This window comes from Ustilaginoidea virens, chromosome 3, assembly GCF_000687475.1.
Source record: "Ustilaginoidea virens chromosome 3, complete sequence".
In the NCBI taxonomy this organism is placed as follows: Eukaryota; Fungi; Ascomycota; class Sordariomycetes; order Hypocreales; family Clavicipitaceae; genus Ustilaginoidea; species Ustilaginoidea virens.
Genome location: NC_057318.1, coordinates 4,605,674 through 4,629,067, shown reverse-complemented (window position 1 = coordinate 4,629,067; position 23,394 = coordinate 4,605,674). Strand labels below are relative to the sequence as shown.

Sequence of the window (23,394 nt, the reverse complement as noted above, 5' to 3'; positions counted from 1 at the left end):
CGTTTAAGTGAAAGGACAGGCTGAAGATCATTCATTGCTTTGTCGGTCCATCGGGTCCGTTACCTTGAGGGCGAATCTGGCGCAAACCAAACCAAACCCATGCTACCCAATCAGCATCGGCCAATTTCGCAGCTGCTGGGCAGCCTCAGGCCACACTTTTCATTTTCATGTCCAAAACTTTCGGTTCGGCAACGAGGCGTAATCAAGCAACCGATTGAATCCAAGGACAGCAGCATCTCACTCCTCCAGCCGCTCCGTTCTCCGTTCTCTCCCCGCCATCACGCATCGATCGCCTAGCCACGATGGCGTCCCTCACGTCCGCACCCAGGCTATGCCTGCGCTCAATTGCAAAACCCCTTGGCCCCGCGGTGCGCTCCCTCAGCTGCTCCGCCGTGCGATCAGACAGCGGCACGTCTTCCTATCAGAGCCCTTTCAAGATGGGGTCCGATAAGGGTAGTTCGATCCCGGACTTTGGGAAATACATGTCTAGCAGCAAGGGCGAGAACAAGAACAAGCTCTTTTCCTACTTCATGGTCGGCACCATGGGTGCTTTGTCCGCTGCCGGAGCCAAGAGCACTGTTCAGGGTATGGACGCCATCGAAACAGCCGTTGAGGGTCACCGGGGAATTGCGCATACAGTAGCATTGCGTCCGAGAGAAAGTTTCATTCAACGGTTGATACTAACCTCTGTGGGTTGCAGAGTTCCTCGTCAACATGTCTGCCTCGGCTGATGTCCTGGCCATGGCCAAGGTTGAGGTAGACCTGAACGCTATTCCCGAGGGCAAGAACGTGAGTGTTTACGAGAGAATACTGCAAAGCCTGTATTGAATCGACGCATTCGACATCTGACACTCGGCATTTAGGTCATCATCAAGTGGCGCGGCAAACCCGTCTTCATCCGTCACCGAACGCAGGACGAGATTGACGCAGCCAACAAGGTCAACGTTTCTAGCCTGCGCGACCCCCAGACCGATGACGAGCGTGTCAAGCAGCCTGAGTGGCTTGTTATGTTGGGTACGAACCTTGAACCGGCAGACCAGTGTGGTCCTACTGCCATCGATGACCACGTCACGTATCGCCGTCTCGTTGAAGCCACGGCCCTGCTAACTAGTGATGCGCAGGTGTGTGCACTCACCTTGGTTGTGTTCCTATCGGTGAAGCCGGCGACTTTGGCGGCTGGTTCTGTCCCTGCCATGGTTCGCACTACGATATTTCTGGCCGCATACGAAAAGGCCCTGCCCCGCTCAATCTCGAGATTCCCGAATACGACTTCCCTGAAGAAGGCAAGCTAGTCATTGGTTAAAAGAATAATCATCATCAGGTGTAAGAGTAAGGATCTCGGATGATGGATCGAAGATGGAAAACGCGTCGTCATCTTTCAAACCCGGTCGAATCGATTCCGAGGATTGACTTGAAGGCGCCAGTAACATGATGGAGGTGAGGACAAAGCGGTCATGTCCTTTTGAAGCGTCAATCCTGATTCCTAGATGTGGAGAGCTACGTGCTTTGTATAAAGAATACAATATACTACGAGATGTCTTGTTTTTCCTCCCATGAATGCCTTGTCCTCTTGGCTAGCGTGAACAATCAAAATGTTGGCACATCGGAGCTGGTGGAAGCTTGATGAGAGCATCGTCAAGTGGGCAATCCGGTCATTTCCGTCTTATGAACCTTGCAACGCCTTCTTTTCCGCGGTCCTTCGACAAGACGCGATGAATGGGGGTTATTCAGCGATGCAGATACAACGAAGAAGCAAAGGCAAAAAGGCAACTGGGGCGTTGTGGCACTTTTCGTCATAGTTTGCAATATGAGAGTCTATTTGCTACAAATGTACTTGCAAACCCAATAAATGCTTTTTCCCCTCCCCTACTCCCAAAGGATTGATCAGTGACCATGGCCGTCTCCCTCGTCCTTTTGCTCTGGATCCAACTTGATCAGGGTATCGATTCTCATGATGCTGATGCAAGCTTCAACAGCACTCTTTAGCTGGCGCACCTTGCTGATGCTAGGCTCCAGTACGCCCTGCTTGAGCTCATCTACCACCTTGCCTCGCATCAGATCCAGCCCGTAGTTCTTGTAGCCTTTCTTCCTAGCTATCGTCTTCTCGTCTTCGCTGGCGTCGCCTTCCTGGATGCGCTGGGACAAGGCGTGCCGCGATCGAAGCTGTGCCACAAGCTCGGCACCATCCTTAGCGGCGTTGACAGCCAGAGTCTTGGGAATGACGAGGAGAGATTGGGCAAATTCCCCAATGGCAAGCTGCTCGCGGGATCCGACGGTACCTGCAAATTCCTCGAGGTAGATGTGCAGCGCAGTCTCGACGGCGCCGCCGCCTGGAACAATGCTGCCGCTTTCCAGGGTTCGCTTGACGGCGCATAGGGAATCGTGAACCGAGCGCTCCATTTCGTCGAGCGAGTAGTCGTTGGGGCCACGCAAGATGATGGACGCGGACGAATGGGCCTTGGTTCCCTTGACCAGGATGCACTCATCGTCAGAGATGCGCTCCTGGCTGACCGACTCGGCGTGGCCGAGATATGAGGGTTCAAACTTTTCGTCGCCGTTGAGATCGGACAAGGTGCTCAAAAGAGTGCCGCCGGTGGCCTTGGCGATTCGACGCAGGTCTTCCTTCTTGCAGCGTCTGACGCCCATGGCGCCGCGTTCGACAAACATCTTGAGCACCAGGTCATCAATGCCCTTGGTGGTCAGAACAACGTTGGCTCCTGCTTTCAGGATGAGCTCGACCCGTTCGAGGATCATGCCGGATTCCCGGGCGCGAATCTGCTCGAGTTGCTGGGGGTCGTCGACGGTGATCTGGACGCCCATCTTCATTCTCTCTTTTTGCAGGTTCATGTCAAGAAGAGCGATTTTGGCGTCTTGGATGTGGGTGGGCATCGCCTGGGAAGCGACTGTGCAGTTCAAGGCATAGCCCTTGACCAGCATCGACTCGAGAGTGCTCTTGCCGTGGGCCTTGAGAATGTTGACAGCCTTGACCGGGTACTTGTTCTCGTTTCGATTGTTGGTCGTTTTGACAGCTTGCATGGCATCGACAACCATGTTGGAGAAGAAGTCGGAGTCGGCTCCGATGATCTTGCTAGACATGGACGTCTTTGCAATGCTGATGAGAGACTCGCGTCCCAGGTTCTCGACCTTGATGCTGACGTTTTCGTTGAGGTACTTGACAGCCTCTCGGAGAGCCAGCCTGTATCCGGTGATGATGGTGGTCGGGTGGATGCGGTTCTTCATCAGCTCGTTGCCTCTGCGCAGCAGCTCAGCGGCAATTAGAACCACCGAGGTTGTGCCATCCCCGACTTCCTTGTCTTGCTGCTGTGCCAAGTCGACGAGGATCTTGCCCGCGGGATCTTCGACATCGAGAAGGCTGAGGATCGTGGCGCCGTCGTTTGTGACAGTAACATCCTGTTTTCATGGGCGTGAGAAGCCACAGCTAGCTATAACAACATACAAAGGCAGAAAAGGGGGGGGGGGGAGGGGGGGGGTGGAATCCCACTTATCCCACTCTTGCAGGAGAGGGTAGCGGGTTGAAATGGGGCCAAGGAAGTGCTCACGCCAATGTCATCCACCATCATCTTATCGAGGCCGCTGGGGCCAAAGGAGCTCTTGACAACATTCGCGATGGCCTGGGTTGCGAGGACTACAGCCATGGGTCAGCGTTCAACAGGATTTGAACCGGTGCAAACCCGCCAGAATGCGTGGCTGGAGACGAACCGTTCTGATCTCGAATATCCGACCCGGAGATCTTCTGGCCGCCCAGGAAGAGCGTGCCGTTCCGAGGTTGCTCGAAAATAGATGCCATGGCTGTGGCTGCCGAGTTTGCCGGACAAGGGAATTTGTGCCTGCGGGTTTGCTTTCCTTTCGGGTTGTGGTCAAAACCCAAGACCGGCCGTGAGCTGCGGAAGCAAGCTCCGAGTCGAACGTCGCAACGCTCCACTGAGTACTTGCTTGCTGCCCCTCGAACTTTTTTAGCCCGGAAGCTAGGATTCTTCCAGTTCCGGCACAAGGTGAAGCGGGGGTATTGACATCTGCAGCCCTGCCGTTACAGCAGAGGTACCTAAGGCGCTGGGTACTAGGTACCTCTTCTCCGCGGTTCAGGGCCCTTTGACACTCGAGAAAAGTCCAAAGCCTGCCATCTTGCGACATCCCTGATCTTGCTGCCAGTTGAGAGCCGCTTAAGAGTCTCATCAGCTAGGTACTTGCCTGTTAGGGATGGTCAATGGGCCTGAGAAGATCCAAGAAAGCTAAATGCAGATAGGGAGGAGGTATGTAGGTACATACCTAGGTACCTGACTTGTAAGATAAGGCTTGTTGATCGAAAACCCTTAGCGAGTACGGAGTGCAAAGAACATCAATTGTACGTGATTGGCTGGGGCGTCCCCTGGCCTGAAATTTTACCCTGCCGCCGCCCGCACCCCTCCTCAGAAAGATAAGTGCGCGGGGCACAAACAGACATATTGACCAGACGCCACGAGTCACTCACTGACCCTAACTTCTGACCGTTTCACCGGGCATTTGGGGGCACTGAGGCACTTGAGGCACTTGAGGCACTTGGGGCACTTGGGGCACTTGGGGCACTTGGGCACCGAAAGAAGTCATCTAGGCTCTCTCTCCTCTCTTGACGCCTTCCTCCCTTCTTTCGACAAGCAACATCAGTCAAAGGCGGGGCCATCTGAGTCGCCGGCGCTTCTATCGCTGCTCAAGTCTGCTTCCAATCGTTCATTCTGCCTCCCAATAACTACACTGTCTTTGTTCGTACCGCGTTGCAAAATTTTGTGTGCCACTCTCTGGCTCCCCTGGTCAGAACGCAAAAACCATGGAAGCCTCTGCGGAGCAGTCCAAGAGTGCCTTGAAGAAGGCAGAGAAGCAGGCCAAGCTCGCTGCTGAAAAGGCCGCCAAGGCCGCCAAGAAGTCGAACCTTCCCGTCGTCGGAGGCAAGAAGACGGACGACATCATTGGAATCACAAGCCTCAAGGCCGAGAATTTCTCAGCATGGTATCAAGAGGTGGTCCTCAAGGCCGAAATGGTCGAATACTACCAGGAGATATCGGGCTTTTTCGTCTTGCGCCCTCTGTCCATGTATATCTGGAACACCATTCGAAAATGGTTCCAGGAACGCATTGAAGAGATGGGCGTGGAGGAAACTAGCTTCCCCCTTTTCCTTTCCAAGGCCTCGCTGGACAAGGAAAAGGATCACGTCGAGGGTTTTGCCCCCGAACTTGCTTGGGTCGAAAGGGCGTACGTACACCCATCCCTTCGTCACCTGCCTCCTCTTAACCCTCGGTCGTCCTCCCCCTTCACCCTGTTGCTGAGCGAAATCAGCTAACGATTTCACATCGCAGCGGAGACAAGAAGCTAGAGGTCCCCGTCGCAATCCGTCCGACTTCCGAGGCGGTCATGTACCCATACTACTCGAAGTGGATTCGCAGCCACCGGGATCTCCCTCTGCGACTGAACCAATGGAACTCCGTTGTGCGCTGGGAAGCCAAGCAGACCACTCCCTTCCTCCGCACTCGAGAGTTTCTTTGGCAAGAGGGCCACACGGCTCATTTGACCGAGGAACTGGCCAGCAAGGAAGTGCTGGAGATTTTGGAGCTGTACGCAGGTGTGTACGAGCAACTTCTTGCGGTTCCTGTTGTTCGTGGCAAGAAGACGGAGAACGAGAAGTTTGCCGGAGGTTATTACACCACCACGGTTGAAGGATATATTCCCTCCAACGGTCGAGGCATCCAAGGAGCAACTTCTCACGCTCTGGGGCAAAACTTCAGCAGGATGTTTCAAATCTCAGTCGAGGACCCCCAGAACAAGGGGCAGCATGTCAATGTCTGGCAAAACTCCTGGGGTCTTTCCACGCGGGTCATTGGCGTAATGGTCATGGTTCACGGCGATGATAAAGGTCTCGTCCTTCCTCCTCGCATCGCTCAGATCCAAGCAATTCTCGTCCCCGTGGGCATCAACAAGAACACGACCCCTGAAGACAGGAAAAAACACGAAGAGCAGATGGACAGCATGCGCGCGACCTTGAAAAAAGCCGGGGTCCGCGCCGATTCGGATTGGAGAGAGGGCTACACGCCCGCGTGGAAGTTTAACGATTGGGAGATGAAAGGCGTGCCGTTGCGGCTCGAGTTTGGCCCCAAGGATGCCGCCAAGGAAGTCGTTTCCTTCGCTCGACGCGACACGGGTGACAAGGGCACCATTCCTATCACTGACCTCGCCACCAAGATCCCCGAGCTTCTGGAAACTATCCAGGCAGACATGTACAGGAAGGCAGAGTCTGCCTTTAGAGAGCATCGCCAGAAGATTACCAATTGGGAAGACGTCCTCCCAGCCCTTGATGCGAAGAATGTCGTCCTCATTCCCTTTTGCTTGGACGGCAAGTGCGAGGATCGCATCAAGGAGCTGACGACCAGGGCAGATGACGACCGAGATGTGCCCGAAAACCAAAAGCTTCCTTCAATGGGTATGAAGAGTCTCTGCATCCCATTCGAGCAGCCTGAAGGAGACGAGCTGGTTCCGGGCGAGACGAGCTGTCTAAACCCCGAGTGCCAGGGCAAGGCCCAGAAATGGGTCATGTTCGGCAGGAGCTATTAGAGAAACAAAAGCAAGACATTTGGGGCGCTTGGAGTAGTTCGTGTTGTAGTATTGGGCATCTCGCCCTTTTTGGGGGGGCTTGATATCAAGGATTTCCTCATTGATTTCCAATAGCTCATTCAGCCATGTTCACGCGTAGGACGGAGTATATGAATGAATTGATGAAGTCTTGCTTTGACATACTCTACCGCCCGAGACGATTGCTGCTTTAATGAGCCAGGAGCGTATCATGCGCATTGTTCATCACGACAAAAATTCCTCGTTGTATACTCCGTGCGCATGCCACCTCCGAGACCAGAACATCAAGACGAAACTATCCGAGGCTGACGGTGCTCGTCTTTCCAGGCGAGCTGGTCCTGGAGCTCATCTAAGCACGCAGCGAATCGCTGCATCCGATCGTCTTGACCTCTGTATCTGGTCACCCGGGTGCGCATGTCCGTCTAGGAGAGCACCTACACTTTCTGTTTGACGATGAACGACGCTGCCGACTCTTGTCAATGCCTTGGTCCCAATTCCTCGTCCAACACAGGTTCATGCTCAAAAGCAAAGTGATGGAGCTCTAGCTGGACGCAGGATCGGACGTGGCATGATTGATGGAATATCAACATGAAGCTCGTCCGGCCCGCTTAGAAGAGCAGTCTGCTTTCTTGGATCGTCTTTCTTTTTCTTCTTCTTCAATCAGTGCGCAAACAAAACGTTTTGACTGACTCCCTTGTGATGGTCATGTCGTTCTTTGCCTACTTGGGTCTTGACTGGATTTGCCGGAACACTCGAGGTGAGGCGTCTAGCTGGAAATGGTACCCCAGCGATGTTATGCTCGGCTTACTATGAGTTGCCATTGCCGGAAAATGGAGAGGAGAATTGGTCTGGTGACTTGTGATTTATTGCGACAGCCATCTCGTCGGTAAAAAACAACAGCTTGAAAGTAGGGACTTAATGTCTCCCAGCCGCTTTTGTACCGTACGGAGTTTGGACCACCAGCCGGCCAATCACAACAGCTGAGCGTGTTCCATCTACTGTGTACGGCGTTTCAGATTATTCCCGCCTGTGTTGCTCCGTACGTGCTGCCAAGTGCACAGAGCTACCAGAGCCACGGGGTATGTAGTAAACAGTAAGCGCCGGGCGAACGAGGTGTGGGGGGGGGGCTGATGTAGCCGCCTTGCCCCGCGGTTTAATGCATGGGCCCACTGTGCTCAAGCGCTTACGGATAGTCCGTACATAGCAGCCAATCAGGACGGCGGGCCCACTTTCCGGCTATATCCAAGGCAAGTGCCAACCTAGGCCATGGGGGGCCTCGACTGGAAATCGTTGCCCCCAACTCCGGCTGGCTCTTGTTTCTTGCAATGTATGTTTCAGAGATATGCAAGATGTCAAATACATGCCTATCAGGCTAGGACAGAGCAGGCAAGTGGAAAGGTGCGTGGTTCATGCATGGGCCATCATGGCACTGGCTCTTCACCCCAGCTGACGTTGCATCTCCCGTCGCAGCCGCCCATGATGATGCGACGCCAAGTGCAGCTACGATTCCGCATCATCCTGGAGCCTTTCAGCCAATGAGCAGATCCGACGCACCGATCTCAGACGCGACATCGATGCTCAGCGGCGGCTGCGACAAGGCGTGGCCAACTGGGAGATGGCACTAGGGCCTTGACGCAGCATCTTGGCGCGTACGGAATCCCGACTGTCGACTTGGGTTTATTCCAGAATCCCGATGCGTACCCGGGCAGACCGGTTTTGCATTAAATGCATCCGGTGTAACTCTGCCCTTGACCGACCTGATTTCCTCCCTTCTTTTTATTTCCTTTCCTCTCTTGTGCTTGCTCCAAAGTAACGATACTCTTCCATCTATCTGGCGACATCACTCGTCGTCGTGGCTGCAAAGTGTTTTTCTTTTTTCTTTTTCTTTTTTTTCTTTTTTTCCTTTTCCCCCTTCTTCTATTTCCACCTTTGCTATTTTCTTTTCTTTTTTTTTTTTTTCAACTTTTTCCTCTCTGTTTCCCTTTTCATTGTAATCTCCCGCTTTATATCAGCTTACGACTACTACTCTTCATCCAATCGCCCTTGCCTTTCAAACGGCCTGTTTGCGTCACATCTTTGCACGTCTCTTTCGCCTTGTATTTTGCGCACTCTCTCGTGTCTACCGAGATTCAGCACTTTATTCTTTGTCTCGACGTACGTTGACGAAAAACAAAAGGGAACCCGCATACAGAGAGACAGAGAGAGAGAAAGACCGCGAGAAAAACCAAGACCAAGATGCGCCCAGCAACCGTCATCTTCGCACTGGCCGTCTCCGTCAAGGCTGCGCCCACTTCACCTCACCTGGCTCTCGAGGCCAATCCCGTGGATGCCCTGGATAATCTGTCCGGATATTTCAATCTCGTCGCGGTCAAGGTACAAGCGGCCAAGACCCTGGCTTCAGCTCCCTCGTGTGATCTGTCCAGAGCTCGCATGCCCACCCTAGGTCTCAATGCGCTTCCCTCCCCAGATCGAGGCCTCACCGTACGCCATGTGGCTGTCGGGCGCGGAACGCAGAATTACACATGCGAAGCAAATAACCCAGAGGCTTCTCCAAAAGCTGCTGGTGCCATGGCGACGCTCTTCAACGCTACTTGCGTCGCCGCCGTTTACCCCGATATCTTGTCCAGAATTCCCGGCATGGCAGTTCACTTTGACCTGGAAGAGTCTGAGAAACTCGGTCCCACCGGCATGACCAAGTCTGGTGTGCACTATTTTTTGGACAGCTCAACACCGTTCTTCAACCTAGATACCCCCGCCCAAGACATCGGTCAAGTTCACGCTGCCAAAAACAGCTCTTCAAACGCCCCGTCTACCGCTGCCGTGGGCCAGCTTCACGAGAAGGCCGTGGCCTGGCTTCGACTCACTTCCAAACACGGCACGACCGGGGACATCAAGGAAGTTTATCGCGTTGACACGGCTGGCGGTTCTGCACCAGCGAGTTGCAAGGGTATGCCCTCGAGATTTGAGGTCCAATACGCAGCAGTGTACGTCATTCCAGACCAATTGCCAAACTGTCCCCTCCGCAAAAGCAGGTAATGAAGTCGGTGCTGACGTGAGAATCCAGGTATTGGTTCTGGCAAGGCAGCAACAGCAGCTCATGATGAAAGCGAAGCATTTCGAGATTGGCGTGTTGAGAAGACAAGGCGAGATGGTGCTGGCCCCTGGGTAACAGACGAGCTTGACTTTGGACATTCAGTGGCAAAAGCAGAGCTTGTGATGCCAGGCACAGAACCACGAATACCACCCTTTTCATATGACGCTGTCGGTTACCACGCTTTCCCGGAAGGATCATTGTACATACTTGTCTCATTTGGCTGGTGGTTTACGGGTGTTTTTTTATTTATTTTTTTTTCATTGTTTTTTTTTTTTTTTTTCGGAGAGCCCACCTTGTTCGTTGTGCATTATTCATCCAGCATCCACTACCCTACACTGCTGTCGTAGTCAGCAATCTTTACCTGATTGTCCAGGAATTCGAGTGTCACGTTTTGAGACCTTGATGACTCCGAAAGGTACCGAATGGAATCCATCTACACGCATCTAGAAAGACACTGTGCGGAATGACAATATAAACGGTTCCACAGGGCCCCAGATCGACTGGATATTGGCATAAATTCTCGATATCGAAATACCACCTTTCAGACATTGATATCGAGGACACGTGCACTGTCGCAGAGCACTTGTGGTCGTGGTCGTTTCCTGTCCAAATCATATTGGTATCATGCCGAGGACAGCCGCCACGACAGCACTGTCACCTATATCGGTTACATTACAAGTAGTTCTCAAAAGGACGAGCTTGGTAGCCGGCGAAAAACAAAGCCAACATTTGCAACTAGAAATCAAGAGAGGACTCGACTATTCGGGAATGGAATCACAGGGCATGCTGCAGAGGAGGTTGGTTGAGTAAATTTTGATGTGACGTGTCTTATGCTTTTGATATTTCATCAAGAACCCCCATCAAGAACCCTTCGAGAAGAAGAGGAAACGTGCACGCGAAATTCCCTTTTGATCCATGCTCCTACCGCCTCCTTGGTAAAACACACAAGATGAAGAGCCGCGATTCGCCTCCCCACCGAAAACACAACCAATGCTGTTAGGTCTTGAAGTCGTCATTTGCCAACCAACACAAAACCAGTCTGCTTGCCTTTCTATTGCAGACAAATTTTACGCAGCAGTGATGGCTTTGCGGAGACGAGCACCACGCTGCCTCGAGTTGAGGTGGATCTCCTCACGACCAACAACCTCGCTAGACTTCTGGACAACCTCATCGCCTTCGGTCAGGATGAGCTCGATGTGGCAGGGGTTTGACATGTACGGGTTTATCTAATTTCTAGCATTAGAACTCATTCATCTCTTTTCCATGAGAGGCAAATCCGCCAGTCCGGTTCGAAAGCATGTTTTCGCCATGTGGAGCATGATCAAAGACAAAATAAGATGAAGAAAAGAGGAAGCAAACGTACACGACCGTGGGCACGGTATGTTCGGCGGCGTTGCTTAGGAGCCTGGTTAACTTGGATGTGCTTGACAACCAGAGCGCCGGTGTCGAGGCCCTTGGCATCAGCGTTCGACTCGGCGTTCTTGAGCAAGTCCAGAAGATACTGGGCTGACTTGACGGGCCATCTAGCTTTCGACACACCGAACTGCTTGCCTAAAGAGAAACCGGTCTTGTTAGCCAAAGATTCCCCATCCATCATGTCTATCAAGAAAGAGCTTCATCGAGCACGCGTCGCCCAACGTTCCGAGAGCCAACTGATGTGGTCGCGTCGTCTCTCGGAGTCGATTGGACTGTTTTCCGCATGTAGGTCGATTCTCTTTCGTTCATGACGAGCAAGACGAGCAATAGTAGCCCGAGTCGGAGGTTCGTACCCTGAGCGCAGCGACCGGTGCCGCCGGCATATCGTCGCATGGGAACAGCCTCCTTGTGCTCCTTGACGTTTTCGAGGAAGGCAACAGCACGCTGCAACTTCCAGCCGTTGATCGCCTGGGCCGTCTCGCGAGTGTTCTTGAAGGAGACTCGCAAGTAGGCACCGCGGGCGCGGGCCGACTTGGAGGGCTGGATTTCGGTCGCGGCGTATCGAACCTATCGTCAAGGCAAACGGAGTGTCAGTTGACATGTCGTCAAATCTTCTCTTGCGCATTCCTGACGGACGGGACCTTGGGGGCAACCGAGTCGAAGAAGGGATTGTAGTATTTGAAAGGCGTCTCCGTCTATTTTCTTTTTGAGAAGATTCGTCAATTGAAGAACACAACTTACCATCTTGAACCTTGGATGTGGTGACTGATTCGACGACGTGGGTTCGCGAGCTGAAGTTGAGAAATTCAGACTTTTGCCGCGGGTCTGGCTGGGGTACAAAGCTCGCTTGCTATTTCAGGCAAGTGTTAGGGCTCGGCTGCCCTCCCCTAGAAGAAATGGCAAAATGGGCCTGCAGCGAAACTTGGTGCACTACAATGGGTTCTCGCCAAATTCGCAAAAATATTGCATGGAAAGAGAGACGTTTTTTTTTTTTTTATAAAGAGATTTGCAGACCTTTTTTTTCTTTTTTTCTTTTTAATGCCACTGAAAAACGGTTTTTGTTTTGAATGTTTTCATCCTGGGCTGTTTGACAGGCCCATCTTGACGCTTCACTGTGTGCTCTCGCTTCAGCACGTGACCAGATAGGCAGATTCCTTGTCACGTAACGGAACAACATCGGATCTTCAATACCCTCTTCTGCTTGGCGCTAGCTAGGAAAGGAAGATAAGTGGAGTTGTGCCCCAAAAAAATTAAGCCTCCAGAGTCCCAAAGTTTCTTGAATGCTCAGAAAATTTCTTTGAACGTCTCGAAAAGGCTGCTGCAAAAGTCAGATCACGACGGCCACGCCAGCGGCAAGTTCTGCAACAATCGCTGAGATTTGATAAAAACAAAACTGCCTAAAATTTTGGGTCAGAAACTCGTCTGCAAGTCGTCTGTTCTCGACTACAATCTCTCTTTCAATGGCTTTCGGTGCTCGAGGAGCTCCCCGCGGCGGCGGCGGCATGCGAGGTGGTCGAGGCGGTGGTCGAGGAGGATTCGGCGGCGGTGATCGCGGTGGCCGAGGCGGTGCTCGGGGCGGAGGCCGTGGTACGGTTATCCCTCTCCCGAAAAATCAGAGCTTCGGCTACTATGGCTCGAGAGACTAATTCGGAATACAGGGGGTGCGCGAGGAGGTGCCAGAGGTGCCTTTGGCGGCCGCGGCGGCCGTGGAGGTCCTCGTGGAGGTCGCGGTGGTGGTCGTGGAGGCGGCAAGCCTGGCCAGAGGGGCGGTGCCAAGGTTATCATCGTAAGTTTTCCCGTTCGGTTCTATTGCAGCGCAGTGTCTACTACACCTCGTTGGGCAAAGACTCATTCAAAATGTCCCCCTTCAGGAGCCTCACCGTCATCCTGGTGTTTTCGTCGTGCGCGGTGGCAAGGAAGATGGCATCGCTACCCGAAACCTGACGCCCGGTGAGTCGGTTTACGGCGAAAAGCGCATCTCGGTAGACGAAACCATTCAAAATGATGACGGTACCACGTCAACGACCAAGGTCGAGTATCGGATGTGGAATCCCTTCCGAAGCAAGCTCTGCGCCGCCATCGCTGGTGGCGCCGACGACATCTACATGAGGCCGGGCTCCCGTGTTCTCTACCTCGGCGGTGCTTCAGGCACTTCGGTCTCTCACGTTGCCGACCTGGTTGGCCCTACCGGATACGTCTACGCCGTCGAATTCTCCCACCGATCTGGCCGCGACCTCATCAACATGGCCTCCAGGCGGACCAATGTTGTTCCCATTGTGGAGGATGCCCGTCAACCCGCTCGTTACCGTATGATTGTTCCCATGGTTGACGTCATCTTTGCCGACGTTGCTCAACCTGACCAAGCACGAATTGTCGCCATGAATGCCAACTGGTTCCTCAAAGTCGGAGGTGGCATCCTTATTTCAATCAAGGCCAACTGCATTGACAGCACGGCTCCTCCTGCTGAGGTGTTTGCCAATGAAGTTCAGAAGATGCGCGCTGAGTCCATCAAGCCCAAGTTTCAGCTGACCCTGGGTAAGTAAACTTGATATTGACGATGACACGATTTCTGAGCAAAGTGACTGAGAGAATCGATGAACAGAACCATTCGAACGTGATCATTGTTTGGTCGCCGGAGAGTATCAGCGCTACAAGTCGTAAAATGACAATGTCGATGAATACAGCTCTGTCGGCTGCAAAACTGGTCATGAGAACCCCCCCCCCCCCCCTTCCGTTTTAGCCTTGTTCGAATTTGCTGCTTCGGTGGTCAGCAAAGGATTGTCACTGCACCGCTACGACTCCAGGTTCATGAAGGGCTGTCTTTGGCTCAACGCTTTTGTGCTTTATTTGTCTGAAATTTCTTGTTTTGGTTCTTACATTTACTTTTGACCGGATGGTTTTACCAGGGCGACCGGGCGTTTCGGATTTGGCATAATCGTGTATGTAACTTGCTTATGGGGTGTTTAGCCAAGTGAAGAGATATTGCACCGCACAGCTCCGTTGACAAAAAGGATGTGACCGACGACATTGCGGAACTGAGAAACGTGGAAGCTGTTTTGCTATGTATGCTCTGCATTTGCGACATGTTGATTGCATTGTTTCCCGCCTACAAGATTCAGGCACGATCCGAAATTGTCGGAAGGGTGCTTCAAGGATGTTCAGGCGTGGAACTTTGCGACCAAAGCACCCGAATTTCAAGACTTTTTTTGCCGATCGGGCCTGGCCAGGGCCGCGAAGATTCTAGGTAGTCTCCAGCCTTGCATTTCAATGTTGTCCTTGCCGTGCGGCTAGCACGAAGAGGGAATACTAACTTGGGTAGTAGAGCGAAAACAGTCATGAATAACGAGTAGATATTTACGAATGTGTTTCCATCCCGAACTACGGTTTTAAAGGTACCTAATGCAAAAGCACGGCAGGTAGACAGACGGATATCGAAAAAAAATACATGCATGAATGACTCTTGACAAAGGCGCAGAGTACTGTATCCTTTGCTCCTGCCTTTTGCTCGTGACCCTTGCTCTTGCATAGGAATGAATACGTTCGCTTTGGGGGGGCGGGCCAGCACTCTTGTGATCCGTATGATGATGCTTCTCAGTTCATGTGGCGAACTCGGTCGGATCTACCTTCGACTCGAGCAGGTCAGGCTAAAAGGCCTCGTAAAATTGAGTGAACGGCGAGAAGTCCGCACGGGACGTAGTGTTTCAATACTTGCTTTTTTTTTTTCTCGGGGGGCAAGGGGGGGGGTTGTTGGTTCCCTAGCTAGTTATCTGCGATCCCCATACCCCTGACTGATGCGCCTTGCCAAGCAGCTCAAAATTCGAAATTCTCGTAGCGAGCTCACTCCTGGCTTCATGCCTCGTGGGGATTTGATTTCTTTTTGGCAATGAGAAATGAGAAGATTAATCAATGGCCTACTATTTCCTGGCAATATCATTGGTATTAGTATTTGCATTTGACGTCGCTCTAGAGCGGCCAGCCAGCAGTCCTGGATGATATATCATCTGCAAAAGCCATCAAAACTGTCGATGGTCCTAACAGTCAGCATTAGTTATGACGTGGCCACGTCCGAAATTACATGGACCAACATGCGAATCAAGCGAAATATGACAATGAAATCTTTGCTCAGTTACAGTCTCGTAAACTAGCCAGTCCGAAGATGGTGGCGGCATCGGCGTGCCCTAATGCATACCCTGTATGCCTGAGCAGGAAACCTGGTCGCTCGCCGTGGCGGGCTCTTGAGATGTGTGTGATGCAGAACCCAGGAGGAAAATGGTATGAAGATATGACAGTCAAGTTCTGGACGCAGATTCTGCCCCCGGGGCGCCGTCCCTCGAGGGCGTCGTTCCACCACGTATTAGCACGTGAGTGTTTCTGGAGAGGTTGACGCCGTGTCATTCTGAAGCTCTCCTCCGGAGACATGGCGAATATGACTGGGTCAAAATGGACTTGATCCGTGGTGCCTGTGACCCTTGTCCATGTTATGCACGGGCTCGGGAGAAACAACGATGAGAGACGATGAGAGGAAAACCCATCAGGAGCCAGGGCTAGCAGTCGGGGGTCTCCGAGGCCCCGGCTTACAACGGTGACTGTAAGCAGCGACTGAGTGATTGATAAGATAATCTGACGAAAAGGGTGAGACATGTAGCAACCCCCCTCCTAAGAAGGTTGCGGCTGAATGAAGCGGAAATGATTCGGATTCTGGAAACGCTCGACCACGAGAAATTGTCTGCAGACGACCTTGGCTCTGCAGCCCTGCCGAAAGGCATTCACTGCACACGCATCCGGCAAGTTGCAGATTACTTTGCAGAGTCCGGGAGTCTGGAGTCTGAAGCCTAAAGTCGGGCGAAACGGGCGAGCCAATCATGCCCAATGCTCACCCCTTCTTCCTCCTCGCAAAAGGGAGAAGCGGAGCAGCAAGGAAAGAACGGACGTGGAAGCAGCCGTGCCGATTATCGGCGCATCCGAGATCGGGGAGGCCGGACTGGTTCCCTGGAACGCACGACAGAGGCTTTGCTGTCTACGAGCCAACATACATTTCCACTGCAAACCCGTAAAGGGGCACCTTGGATGCTACATACCAAACTCGACGAGGGGGGGGGGGGGGGGGGGAGGAGGAGGAGGAGGGGGGGAGAAGAAATTATCAATAATCACCCTTGATGGCGCGGAAGAGGGAGGGCTCAGGGCTGAGGGAACAAAGAAGCATGACATAAACCCGCAGGTACCGAGTACCGGGAACAACAAGCCTAGGGACTGATTGATAAGCCAATCGCAAGGGGGCCGACCCACAAGGTTTCCCGGTACGACGTGCTGCACTGCAGGCACTGCGGCACGGAACTGCGGACTACCTCACAGATCCGGCATCACTTACCGAGTGCTCTGTGCATCGCGTTGGTTACTTGCTCATCGCTCCGTCAGGCTCACAGTTATTGTTCTGAATTGGTGCCCTGCATTCCCGTACTGGACACGTCTGTAGATCCGCCCTCATACTCTCTACCCGAAATATCCCTTAGAAGGTACCAAGGTACCTTGTTTTTAGCACCTGCTCATGGGCTGCGCGGAGTGGAGCCCCCCTCTATATGTCGCCGCTTTGTCTTTTGTGCCTGATTGATAACCAGTGAACCCCGGTACCACCTGACACATTTGCTTTGCAGCTGGACCCACTTGGTCCCCGGCGCGTCTTTTCCTTGGCCAAAGGGCCAACTTGCTGCTGCACATGTCATATCTCCCCGTGGTCAGGTCATCGATTGACAACGTACTCCGTACTCCGGAGCATATGCTTGGCAAACCAAACACACACCCCCACCCCATCACACCCCCCCACTACCACCACCACGTCCACCACCGCCACCGCCACTGTATTCTTTAATCTTTCTTCCAACTCTTCCACGTCCGCGCCCTAACTTGATATCTGCCCGGTCTTTCTCACACCCGACTTAAAATCAACCTCCTATAGTTTGGCATAGTCTGCAGAATCCTCGCAGAATCCTTCCTCATGCTGGACTACCGCGTGACACTGTGACTTTAGGGACCTCGACTGCACCTTTGCACTCTTTTTTTTTTTTTTTTTGTCCACCCTTCTCGACCGTCATGGGCATACGCGATAGACTGCCGTACTAAATTCCATTTGTCTCGTCACGCTCGCCCACTTCAGCAGTTAACGGAGCGGAGTGTTGGAACATTTCGCCTCCATCGATCCGGTCGACATTGCCTTGCGCCTCTTTCTTTTCCTCTTTTCCGTCAAGATGAGCAACTCGTCTCAGACCAAGAACTTTGTTGCTTCCAGCTCTGACTGCATTCCATCAGAGCCCGAAACACCATCAATAGCACCATCTCTGATTTACTCGGAGGAGTCGGACGACCAAGAGGAGGCGACGGTTCAGAGTCCTCAGAGTCCGAGTTCGACCCGTCAACGTCGCGCCTCAACAAGGCTCATTGCGAAAAATGGCCGTGACATCCAGCGCATCACTGGCGAAACAACTGCCGAGTTTGTCGGTCGTTGTTGCGGCGGTGGCTGTTGCTTGCTGGGCTCCCGCCCTCCTGGCGTAACGTACGAAAAAGTCTCCCTGCCCGATAATGACGCTTTTCGATCGCTCGGGCTGAAAATACGCGACATTCCGACAAAGCTGAGCAAGGTGGCGCCAGTTCCAGAAAAGACGGTGGCTTTCAAATCCATTCCAAAGGCTGCCAATTCCGCTTCGTCAAAGGACTCGGGCATTTTTGTGGATTCCGATCATGAATCCGTCGCAGGAAGTGATTCGCCGTCGGACAATGCCTACTGGGATGGAAAGCTGGCCCTTGTTGATACTTCGATCCAGCCGCCGAGATTCGTCCAACCGCATCCTCCCTACCATGTTCACCCTGCCAAGATTCATACTGCCAGAGAGTTGACCAAGGAGGGAGCGGAGAAGCGGACGTACCATTTCGACCTTGACATTACCGACTACCCTGACGAGGACGGGACGGAGTTCAAGGTTGGTGGCGCCATCGGCGTCATGGCTCCCAACTGTGATTTGGCCGTTGAGGATGTTCTCGATGCACTGATGGTGCCTCGGTTTCTTCGCGACAAACCTGTCCTGCTAGTCACCTCCAAAGGAAGGTATCCTACTGTCTGGGGCGATGAAAAACCTAGAGAGCTCGCAACCACGCGACGCGATCTTCTCACGTGGTGCACCGATCTCCAGTCGTACCCGCCAACCAAACCCCTTCTCAGAGTTCTCGCCGAACACGCCGAAGCCGAGAGCGAGAAGAAGATTCTCATGTTTCTGTGCTCGTCCGAGGGCCAAGGCACCTTTTGCGACTTGCGAACTGGGCCTCACATTACAGTCTCGCAGCTGCTCAGCGCGTTTCCTAGCTCCCACCCGCCCATGGACGAGCTGCTCTCCTGTCTTCAACCCCTTATGCCTCGTTTCTACTCCCTCTCCAACGACCCTCACGAGTCCTTTCAAATTCGAGATCAGAAACAGCATCGCCTCATCGAAATCGCCGTGACGGTCCACGAGACGAACGACTGGAGGAAGGGCTGCCGCACCGGGGTGGGTTCCGGTTTCTTTGAAAGGCAGGCTCGTCGCTACATTGCAGCGCAGGAGGCGGGCGAAAAGTCGGCAGAATTCTACATTCCCATGTTCAAGGGTCTCATGGCCAATCCGCTGGCCGCGCAATTCAACTCGGACGGCCCCATGCTGCTCATTGGCGCCGGCGTCGGCATCGCTCCTTTCCGTGGCTTTGTTCAGCGTCGGCTGAAGCAAGCCAACTGTGCCAACAAGGTCTGGGTTCTGCAGGGTATTCGCGACTCGCTGGTTGACGAGATATATAGCGGCGAGTGGGGGGTTCATGAAGACGAAGTCAAGCGCGTTGTGGAGAGCCGTCGAGGCGAAGGCCGCTATGTTCAAGAGGAGGTGCGAAACCAGGCCGATCTCGTGTGGTACATTGCCAACACGGTAGACGGCCGCATTTTTGTTTGCGGCAGCTCCAAGGGCATGGGTGAAGGCGTTACGGATGCTCTTGTTGATGTCGCCATGATCAAGGGAAATTTGGAGCGAGACGAGGCCAAGAATTTCTGGCAACTAAAGAAGGACGCCGGACAATATATTGCTGAGACATGGTGAGCGGTGGGGCAAGCTGACACCCTTTGTTGTCCGCCATCTTTGCCTCGTCAGCATTGTCAGCATTGTCAGCATGGGCAACATTATCACGCCTCATAAATGCTGCATCGGCGTTCTGTCTCCTCCTTACGGACAAGAATAGGAAGCTGTACCCCTGTCCCTTTTGATTGAGAAAGGAGAGACAGGAGATAGATCATTTTGTGTGTATTTTAATGTGCGCAGGGAGCCTACTTCAGAGCCAATTCATCTCGGTGAGGCGGGCATTGTGCAACTGTCATGGCCTTGAAGTGTCAGCAGCCCGATGTGGGACGCGAGGCTATGGGTTCGGAGTTAATTTTCTAAAAACGGAGGCGGGAAGATATAGACAGTACACTGAAACCAATCACAAAACAAACGGTTCTTGGTGCCATGGTGAATGCCAACGACGGCCAAGTCCATTGCTGGCAACCGCGTTGCAGCCGACCAGGCGTTGGAGCGTTGGAGCGAGCTGCTTGCTACACTCCAACCACCCGTACTGCTGTCTACCTTGGGAGGGTTGAGGTGGACGACTTGGTTCCCGGAGATGCTTGACAGGAGAGAATGGAGGGATCACGCAACATTACCGACAAAGATGGCTCCCCCTTGCTACTGATAGCTATCAGGCAGCAAGCAGGCTGCCAAATCTGTCCACGAGCAGCGCCAAACGGGTTCGGGCCTGCAAAGAGAGAGTCGGTGAAGTGCCTCCTCGCCACCCTCTCGCCTTTTCTTGTCGTGGATTCGGCACCGTTCTTCATCCTTTGCACATCAAATCGAGTCGAATCGAGTCGAGTCGAATCGAGTTCCTTCGCCCGTTCCTACTTGGCAGGGCTGAAGAAAAGTCCTGAATCTTCAATGTTGTGCAACCAGGTGTCTGTAGCAGACACAGACACAGACACCCATACGGATAGCAGGAAGTTGCAAACAACCTTGACAGGTGCCAGTTGCCAGTTGCCAGTTGCCAGTTGCCCTGACCTACCTGCATGCCTCCCAGGCGCCTCCTTACGTTGGGGTACATATCAACCTGCTTTGAGCATGGCAAGTACTCCGTACAAGTTGGTGCTGCATTCAATGTTCCTTCCTTCTCCCACCAGCCGACCCCAAACAGAGCTCAGCCTTCCTCTTGCACCGAGTGCCATCTTGAAGGCTTGACACATGGTTGCCGAACACGTTTGTTGAAACCAGCCCCTGACTACGCAAACAAGCACACCAGACCGCGCTCCCGGCCAGATGCCGTGCATCACAATAAAGAAAAAGAGCCCCCAATTCCCACGTCTTGCGCATCAACGCATCCACAATGTCCACGAAACCACCACCACCAAGCCTTCAGCCCATCTTCTGCTCCAGATGGCCAGGTCTCGTCGGACCATCTACGCCTTGAACAAGACCCTCGCTGTTCCAGAATCCCGAATCCTGGAGCTCGTCAACGAGACAACCCTGCACACCCCCTCGTCTTTCAACCCCCAGCTCGTGTTTGGCGGCCGCGCTGCCGTAGCCGGCGACAAGACGTTCAAACCTCTCGACGACAGGGTCAAGGTCTACGGCGTCGCATCCTGACGACGCATAGTTGGGCAAATACGAACGACGAGCTTTTTTGGAAGGATAGATGGCGTTACGTTGCACGGTTATGAAATCTTCGCAGATGCTCATGATGACAAGTTTCAGAGCAGCATATAGAGCCGTTTGCTTTATACTTTACATGTCTCTTGACCAATCTCCCTTGGTTAGAGGTAAGAGGTGAGAATGGACTTGAAGAAACACAGGTGCACTTCTCCCTTTAACGTCCGAAAAAATTCGTCGTTGAAGCCGAGTGTAGAATCTGCCAAAATGTACGCATCTCCTAATCCAAGGTTAGACACTTTGAGGATACTTGTTGAGTATAAAAACAGCGGAATCCCCCCCTGATCAACACGACTCCAAATCATCCATGACTGCTCTTAAAACGTCTGCTGTCGTACAACAAAAACTCGGCGACTATGTCTCGGCTTCTACAACGCGTCCTAGCGCCTGCCCCATCTTGACCTTCTGCCCTTTCTCTACCGCCCACTGCCATCCGGTAGAAGGTTTGCCCGGTTCATGCTTGTCGCAAGGCGCCTCAAACACCAGAACAATGGTGCTGCCCAGCTGAAACCCGCCCATCTCCTCTCCTCTTCGAAGGGCGTGCCCTCGGAGCAGGGAGCTGGCGCCTTCGTACGACGCTTCCGCGAAGCCAAGATATGGCTCGCCACGTCGAGCAGCTTCCTCGGCGGCGCGGTCAGCAGCCGTGTCGGTCAAGAGACTGTTCGTGCGCAGCTCGCGGTCAAAGCTGACCTTGATGGAACCCACGTTGGTGGCCCCAACGGGCACGTAGCTGAAGAAGCCGTAGCGCCATCGTCCCAGGAGCACGACCCGCTCGTTCAACGTGAAGAGGCCGGGTAGCGTGCGCTGGAGATAGGGCGAGACGCTGTATAGTTCGCCAGCGAAGTGCCGACGTCGCTCCACCACCCAGTTGGTTGGCGAGTGGAACCTGTGGTAGTCGCCCGGGGCCAGGTAAATGACGGCGTAATACAGCGAAAGGGCGTCACCTGAAGGTCTGGCATCGTACCAAGGCTTCTCTCCGAGCGCCAGGTCGGCCCGTACCTCGGATATGGCACCCTGAGAGACCTCCGGCACCGACGCATCCGGCACTACGTGGGGTTGCTGTCCGTCCGGACGGCCCAAAAGCAAGTCTGGGAGTGTGTAGGATATGCCGTTCATCTTGGCAAATTCCTCCTCTTGCTTCACGATCGCCTCATCCCCATGGACCTCGGCAACGCCAGGTTGACCGGACGCAGCAGCCCTGCGACCTGTGGATAGGCCACCACCAGAGGGACTCTTCCCCAAAAGAGCATCAACGCTGTATGTCATGCCCTTGACTTGCTCAATGTCACCACCTGCAATCTTCCCATACTGAAGGACTTTGCCGTCAGATGGACAGAGAAGAGCGTGGCTATCAGGTTCGAGGGGTCTGGCACCGGGCTTCAACCTTCGGTAGAAGAAAGCGGCCAGGTTGGGATATGTGCGTAGGTCGGGTTCGGCAACTTCGTCGAGACTGACAACGTCTGGTTAGTCCTTTTTTTTCTTCTTTTTTTTCCTGTCTGTTCGAAGATTGCCACTCAATGACAACGTACTTGACGCCGAATATGAACGAGTACAGCTTGAAGCCAGGGATTCGCAAATAGTACGGTATCGTCAGCTCATTAAACCGGCCCCAAAGTCGCGAAATAGCTTTGAGCGGCAAAGTCGACATGATTTGCACCTGCCTAGAGAAGGTCGAGTGTTTCATTAGCATGTAGAAATGTTTCTGCAGCGATGCCAACATGGAATGGCAAAAGAAAAGAAAAAAAAAAAGACAGGCAGCTCTGCTTACCATGGCCCCTCGGGTCGGACTTTTGGACGTCTCTTTGAGGGTCTCTCGGCCACTCCGTCCGCCTCCTCTCTTCGCCGTCGTTCCTCTCTCGCAGTCACCTTGTAAAACTGCACCAGACCCAGGAAGCCGATCCCGACACCGACGGGAATGTGGTACCATGTTATTTTACTGTTGCGAAGCGCCTCCCCCAGGCGCTGGGAGAACCTGGGCCGTTTGCCAGACTTGGACGCGAACCGCCGCGAAAAAAGCGAGCCGGGGCCGGGGAGAGGGCGGCTTGAGTTTGCCACAAGGTTCGCCACATGCTCGGCTGCGCAGCTTGAGCATCGCGAACGCACGGCGGTCAAGGCGTGGCGACGCAGGAGTCGGCTCGTCCCAACAACACCCAGCGCCGACATGATAACCCAGGCTCGCGCAAAGTACCGATGGGAGCAATGCTGGGGGTGAGAGGCAAGGATTGCAGTGCGGCAGCGGCGAGGAGAGTGCTGGCCTGTCTATCCCCGTGTTGCCTGCCGTCCGTCATGGTTTGGGAAGTTGAACTTGTGGTGGTTCTGGAGATCCGAGAAACGGTTAAAGCGGGTCCCCCAGCCCGGGGCCTTCATCACCAGGATAGGTTAGGTCAGGTACGTGGGGTACATGTAGGTACCTCTTTACTCCGTACTGGCCGATGCTAACTTGGCAACCGCCCCCCTGCAAATGCACGTCAAACGGATTTGTGGTTTGTTGAAGCCACATATCCTCTCTCCTCGAGCTTCTCATCTCATCCA

At 53.4% G+C, this 23,394-nt stretch overlaps 8 protein-coding genes across 8 annotated transcripts; 5 read left to right on the top strand and 3 right to left on the bottom strand.

Annotated features, from left to right (window-relative positions):
* Positions 1–302: 302 nt before the first annotated feature.
* UV8b_04153 (uncharacterized protein) lies at positions 303–1,303 on the top strand (the record flags this gene model as incomplete). The annotated part of the gene is made up of 4 exons (XM_043141651.1): positions 303–585; positions 701–789; positions 864–1,014; positions 1,122–1,303. 4 exons carry the CDS (start codon positions 303–305, stop codon positions 1,301–1,303), a joined length of 705 nt encoding a protein of 234 aa, XP_042997585.1.
* Positions 1,304–1,884: 581 nt separating this feature from the next.
* UV8b_04152 (uncharacterized protein) lies at positions 1,885–3,808 on the bottom strand (the record flags this gene model as incomplete). The annotated part of the gene is made up of 3 exons (XM_043141650.1): positions 1,885–3,411; positions 3,561–3,646; positions 3,721–3,808. The coding sequence occupies 3 exons, from the start codon at positions 3,806–3,808 to the stop codon at positions 1,885–1,887; spliced, it is 1,701 nt and encodes a 566-aa protein (XP_042997584.1).
* Positions 3,809–4,822: 1,014 nt separating this feature from the next.
* On the top strand, positions 4,823–6,597 carry UV8b_04151 (uncharacterized protein; the record flags this gene model as incomplete). The annotated part of the gene is made up of 2 exons (XM_043141649.1): positions 4,823–5,244; positions 5,349–6,597. 2 exons carry the CDS (start codon positions 4,823–4,825, stop codon positions 6,595–6,597), a joined length of 1,671 nt encoding a protein of 556 aa, XP_042997583.1.
* Positions 6,598–8,850: 2,253 nt separating this feature from the next.
* UV8b_04150 (uncharacterized protein) lies at positions 8,851–9,716 on the top strand (the record flags this gene model as incomplete). The annotated part of the gene is made up of 2 exons (XM_043141648.1): positions 8,851–9,599; positions 9,680–9,716. 2 exons carry the CDS (start codon positions 8,851–8,853, stop codon positions 9,714–9,716), a joined length of 786 nt encoding a protein of 261 aa, XP_042997582.1.
* A 1,060-nt stretch (positions 9,717–10,776) lies between these two features.
* Positions 10,777–11,869, bottom strand: UV8b_04149 (uncharacterized protein; the record flags this gene model as incomplete). Its single annotated transcript, XM_043141647.1, has 4 exons — positions 10,777–10,935; positions 11,073–11,260; positions 11,479–11,692; positions 11,867–11,869. The coding sequence occupies 4 exons, from the start codon at positions 11,867–11,869 to the stop codon at positions 10,777–10,779; spliced, it is 564 nt and encodes a 187-aa protein (XP_042997581.1).
* Positions 11,870–12,585: 716 nt separating this feature from the next.
* UV8b_04148 (uncharacterized protein) lies at positions 12,586–13,786 on the top strand (the record flags this gene model as incomplete). Its single annotated transcript, XM_043141646.1, has 4 exons — positions 12,586–12,712; positions 12,784–12,911; positions 12,997–13,660; positions 13,728–13,786. The coding sequence occupies 4 exons, from the start codon at positions 12,586–12,588 to the stop codon at positions 13,784–13,786; spliced, it is 978 nt and encodes a 325-aa protein (XP_042997580.1).
* Positions 13,787–17,367: 3,581 nt separating this feature from the next.
* Positions 17,368–19,230, top strand: UV8b_04147 (uncharacterized protein; the record flags this gene model as incomplete). The annotated part of the gene is made up of 1 exon (XM_043141645.1): positions 17,368–19,230. One exon carries the CDS (start codon positions 17,368–17,370, stop codon positions 19,228–19,230), a length of 1,863 nt encoding a protein of 620 aa, XP_042997579.1.
* Positions 19,231–21,216: 1,986 nt separating this feature from the next.
* UV8b_04146 (uncharacterized protein) lies at positions 21,217–23,025 on the bottom strand (the record flags this gene model as incomplete). The annotated part of the gene is made up of 3 exons (XM_043141644.1): positions 21,217–22,312; positions 22,392–22,523; positions 22,631–23,025. The coding sequence occupies 3 exons, from the start codon at positions 23,023–23,025 to the stop codon at positions 21,217–21,219; spliced, it is 1,623 nt and encodes a 540-aa protein (XP_042997578.1).
* Positions 23,026–23,394: the final 369 nt, after the last annotated feature.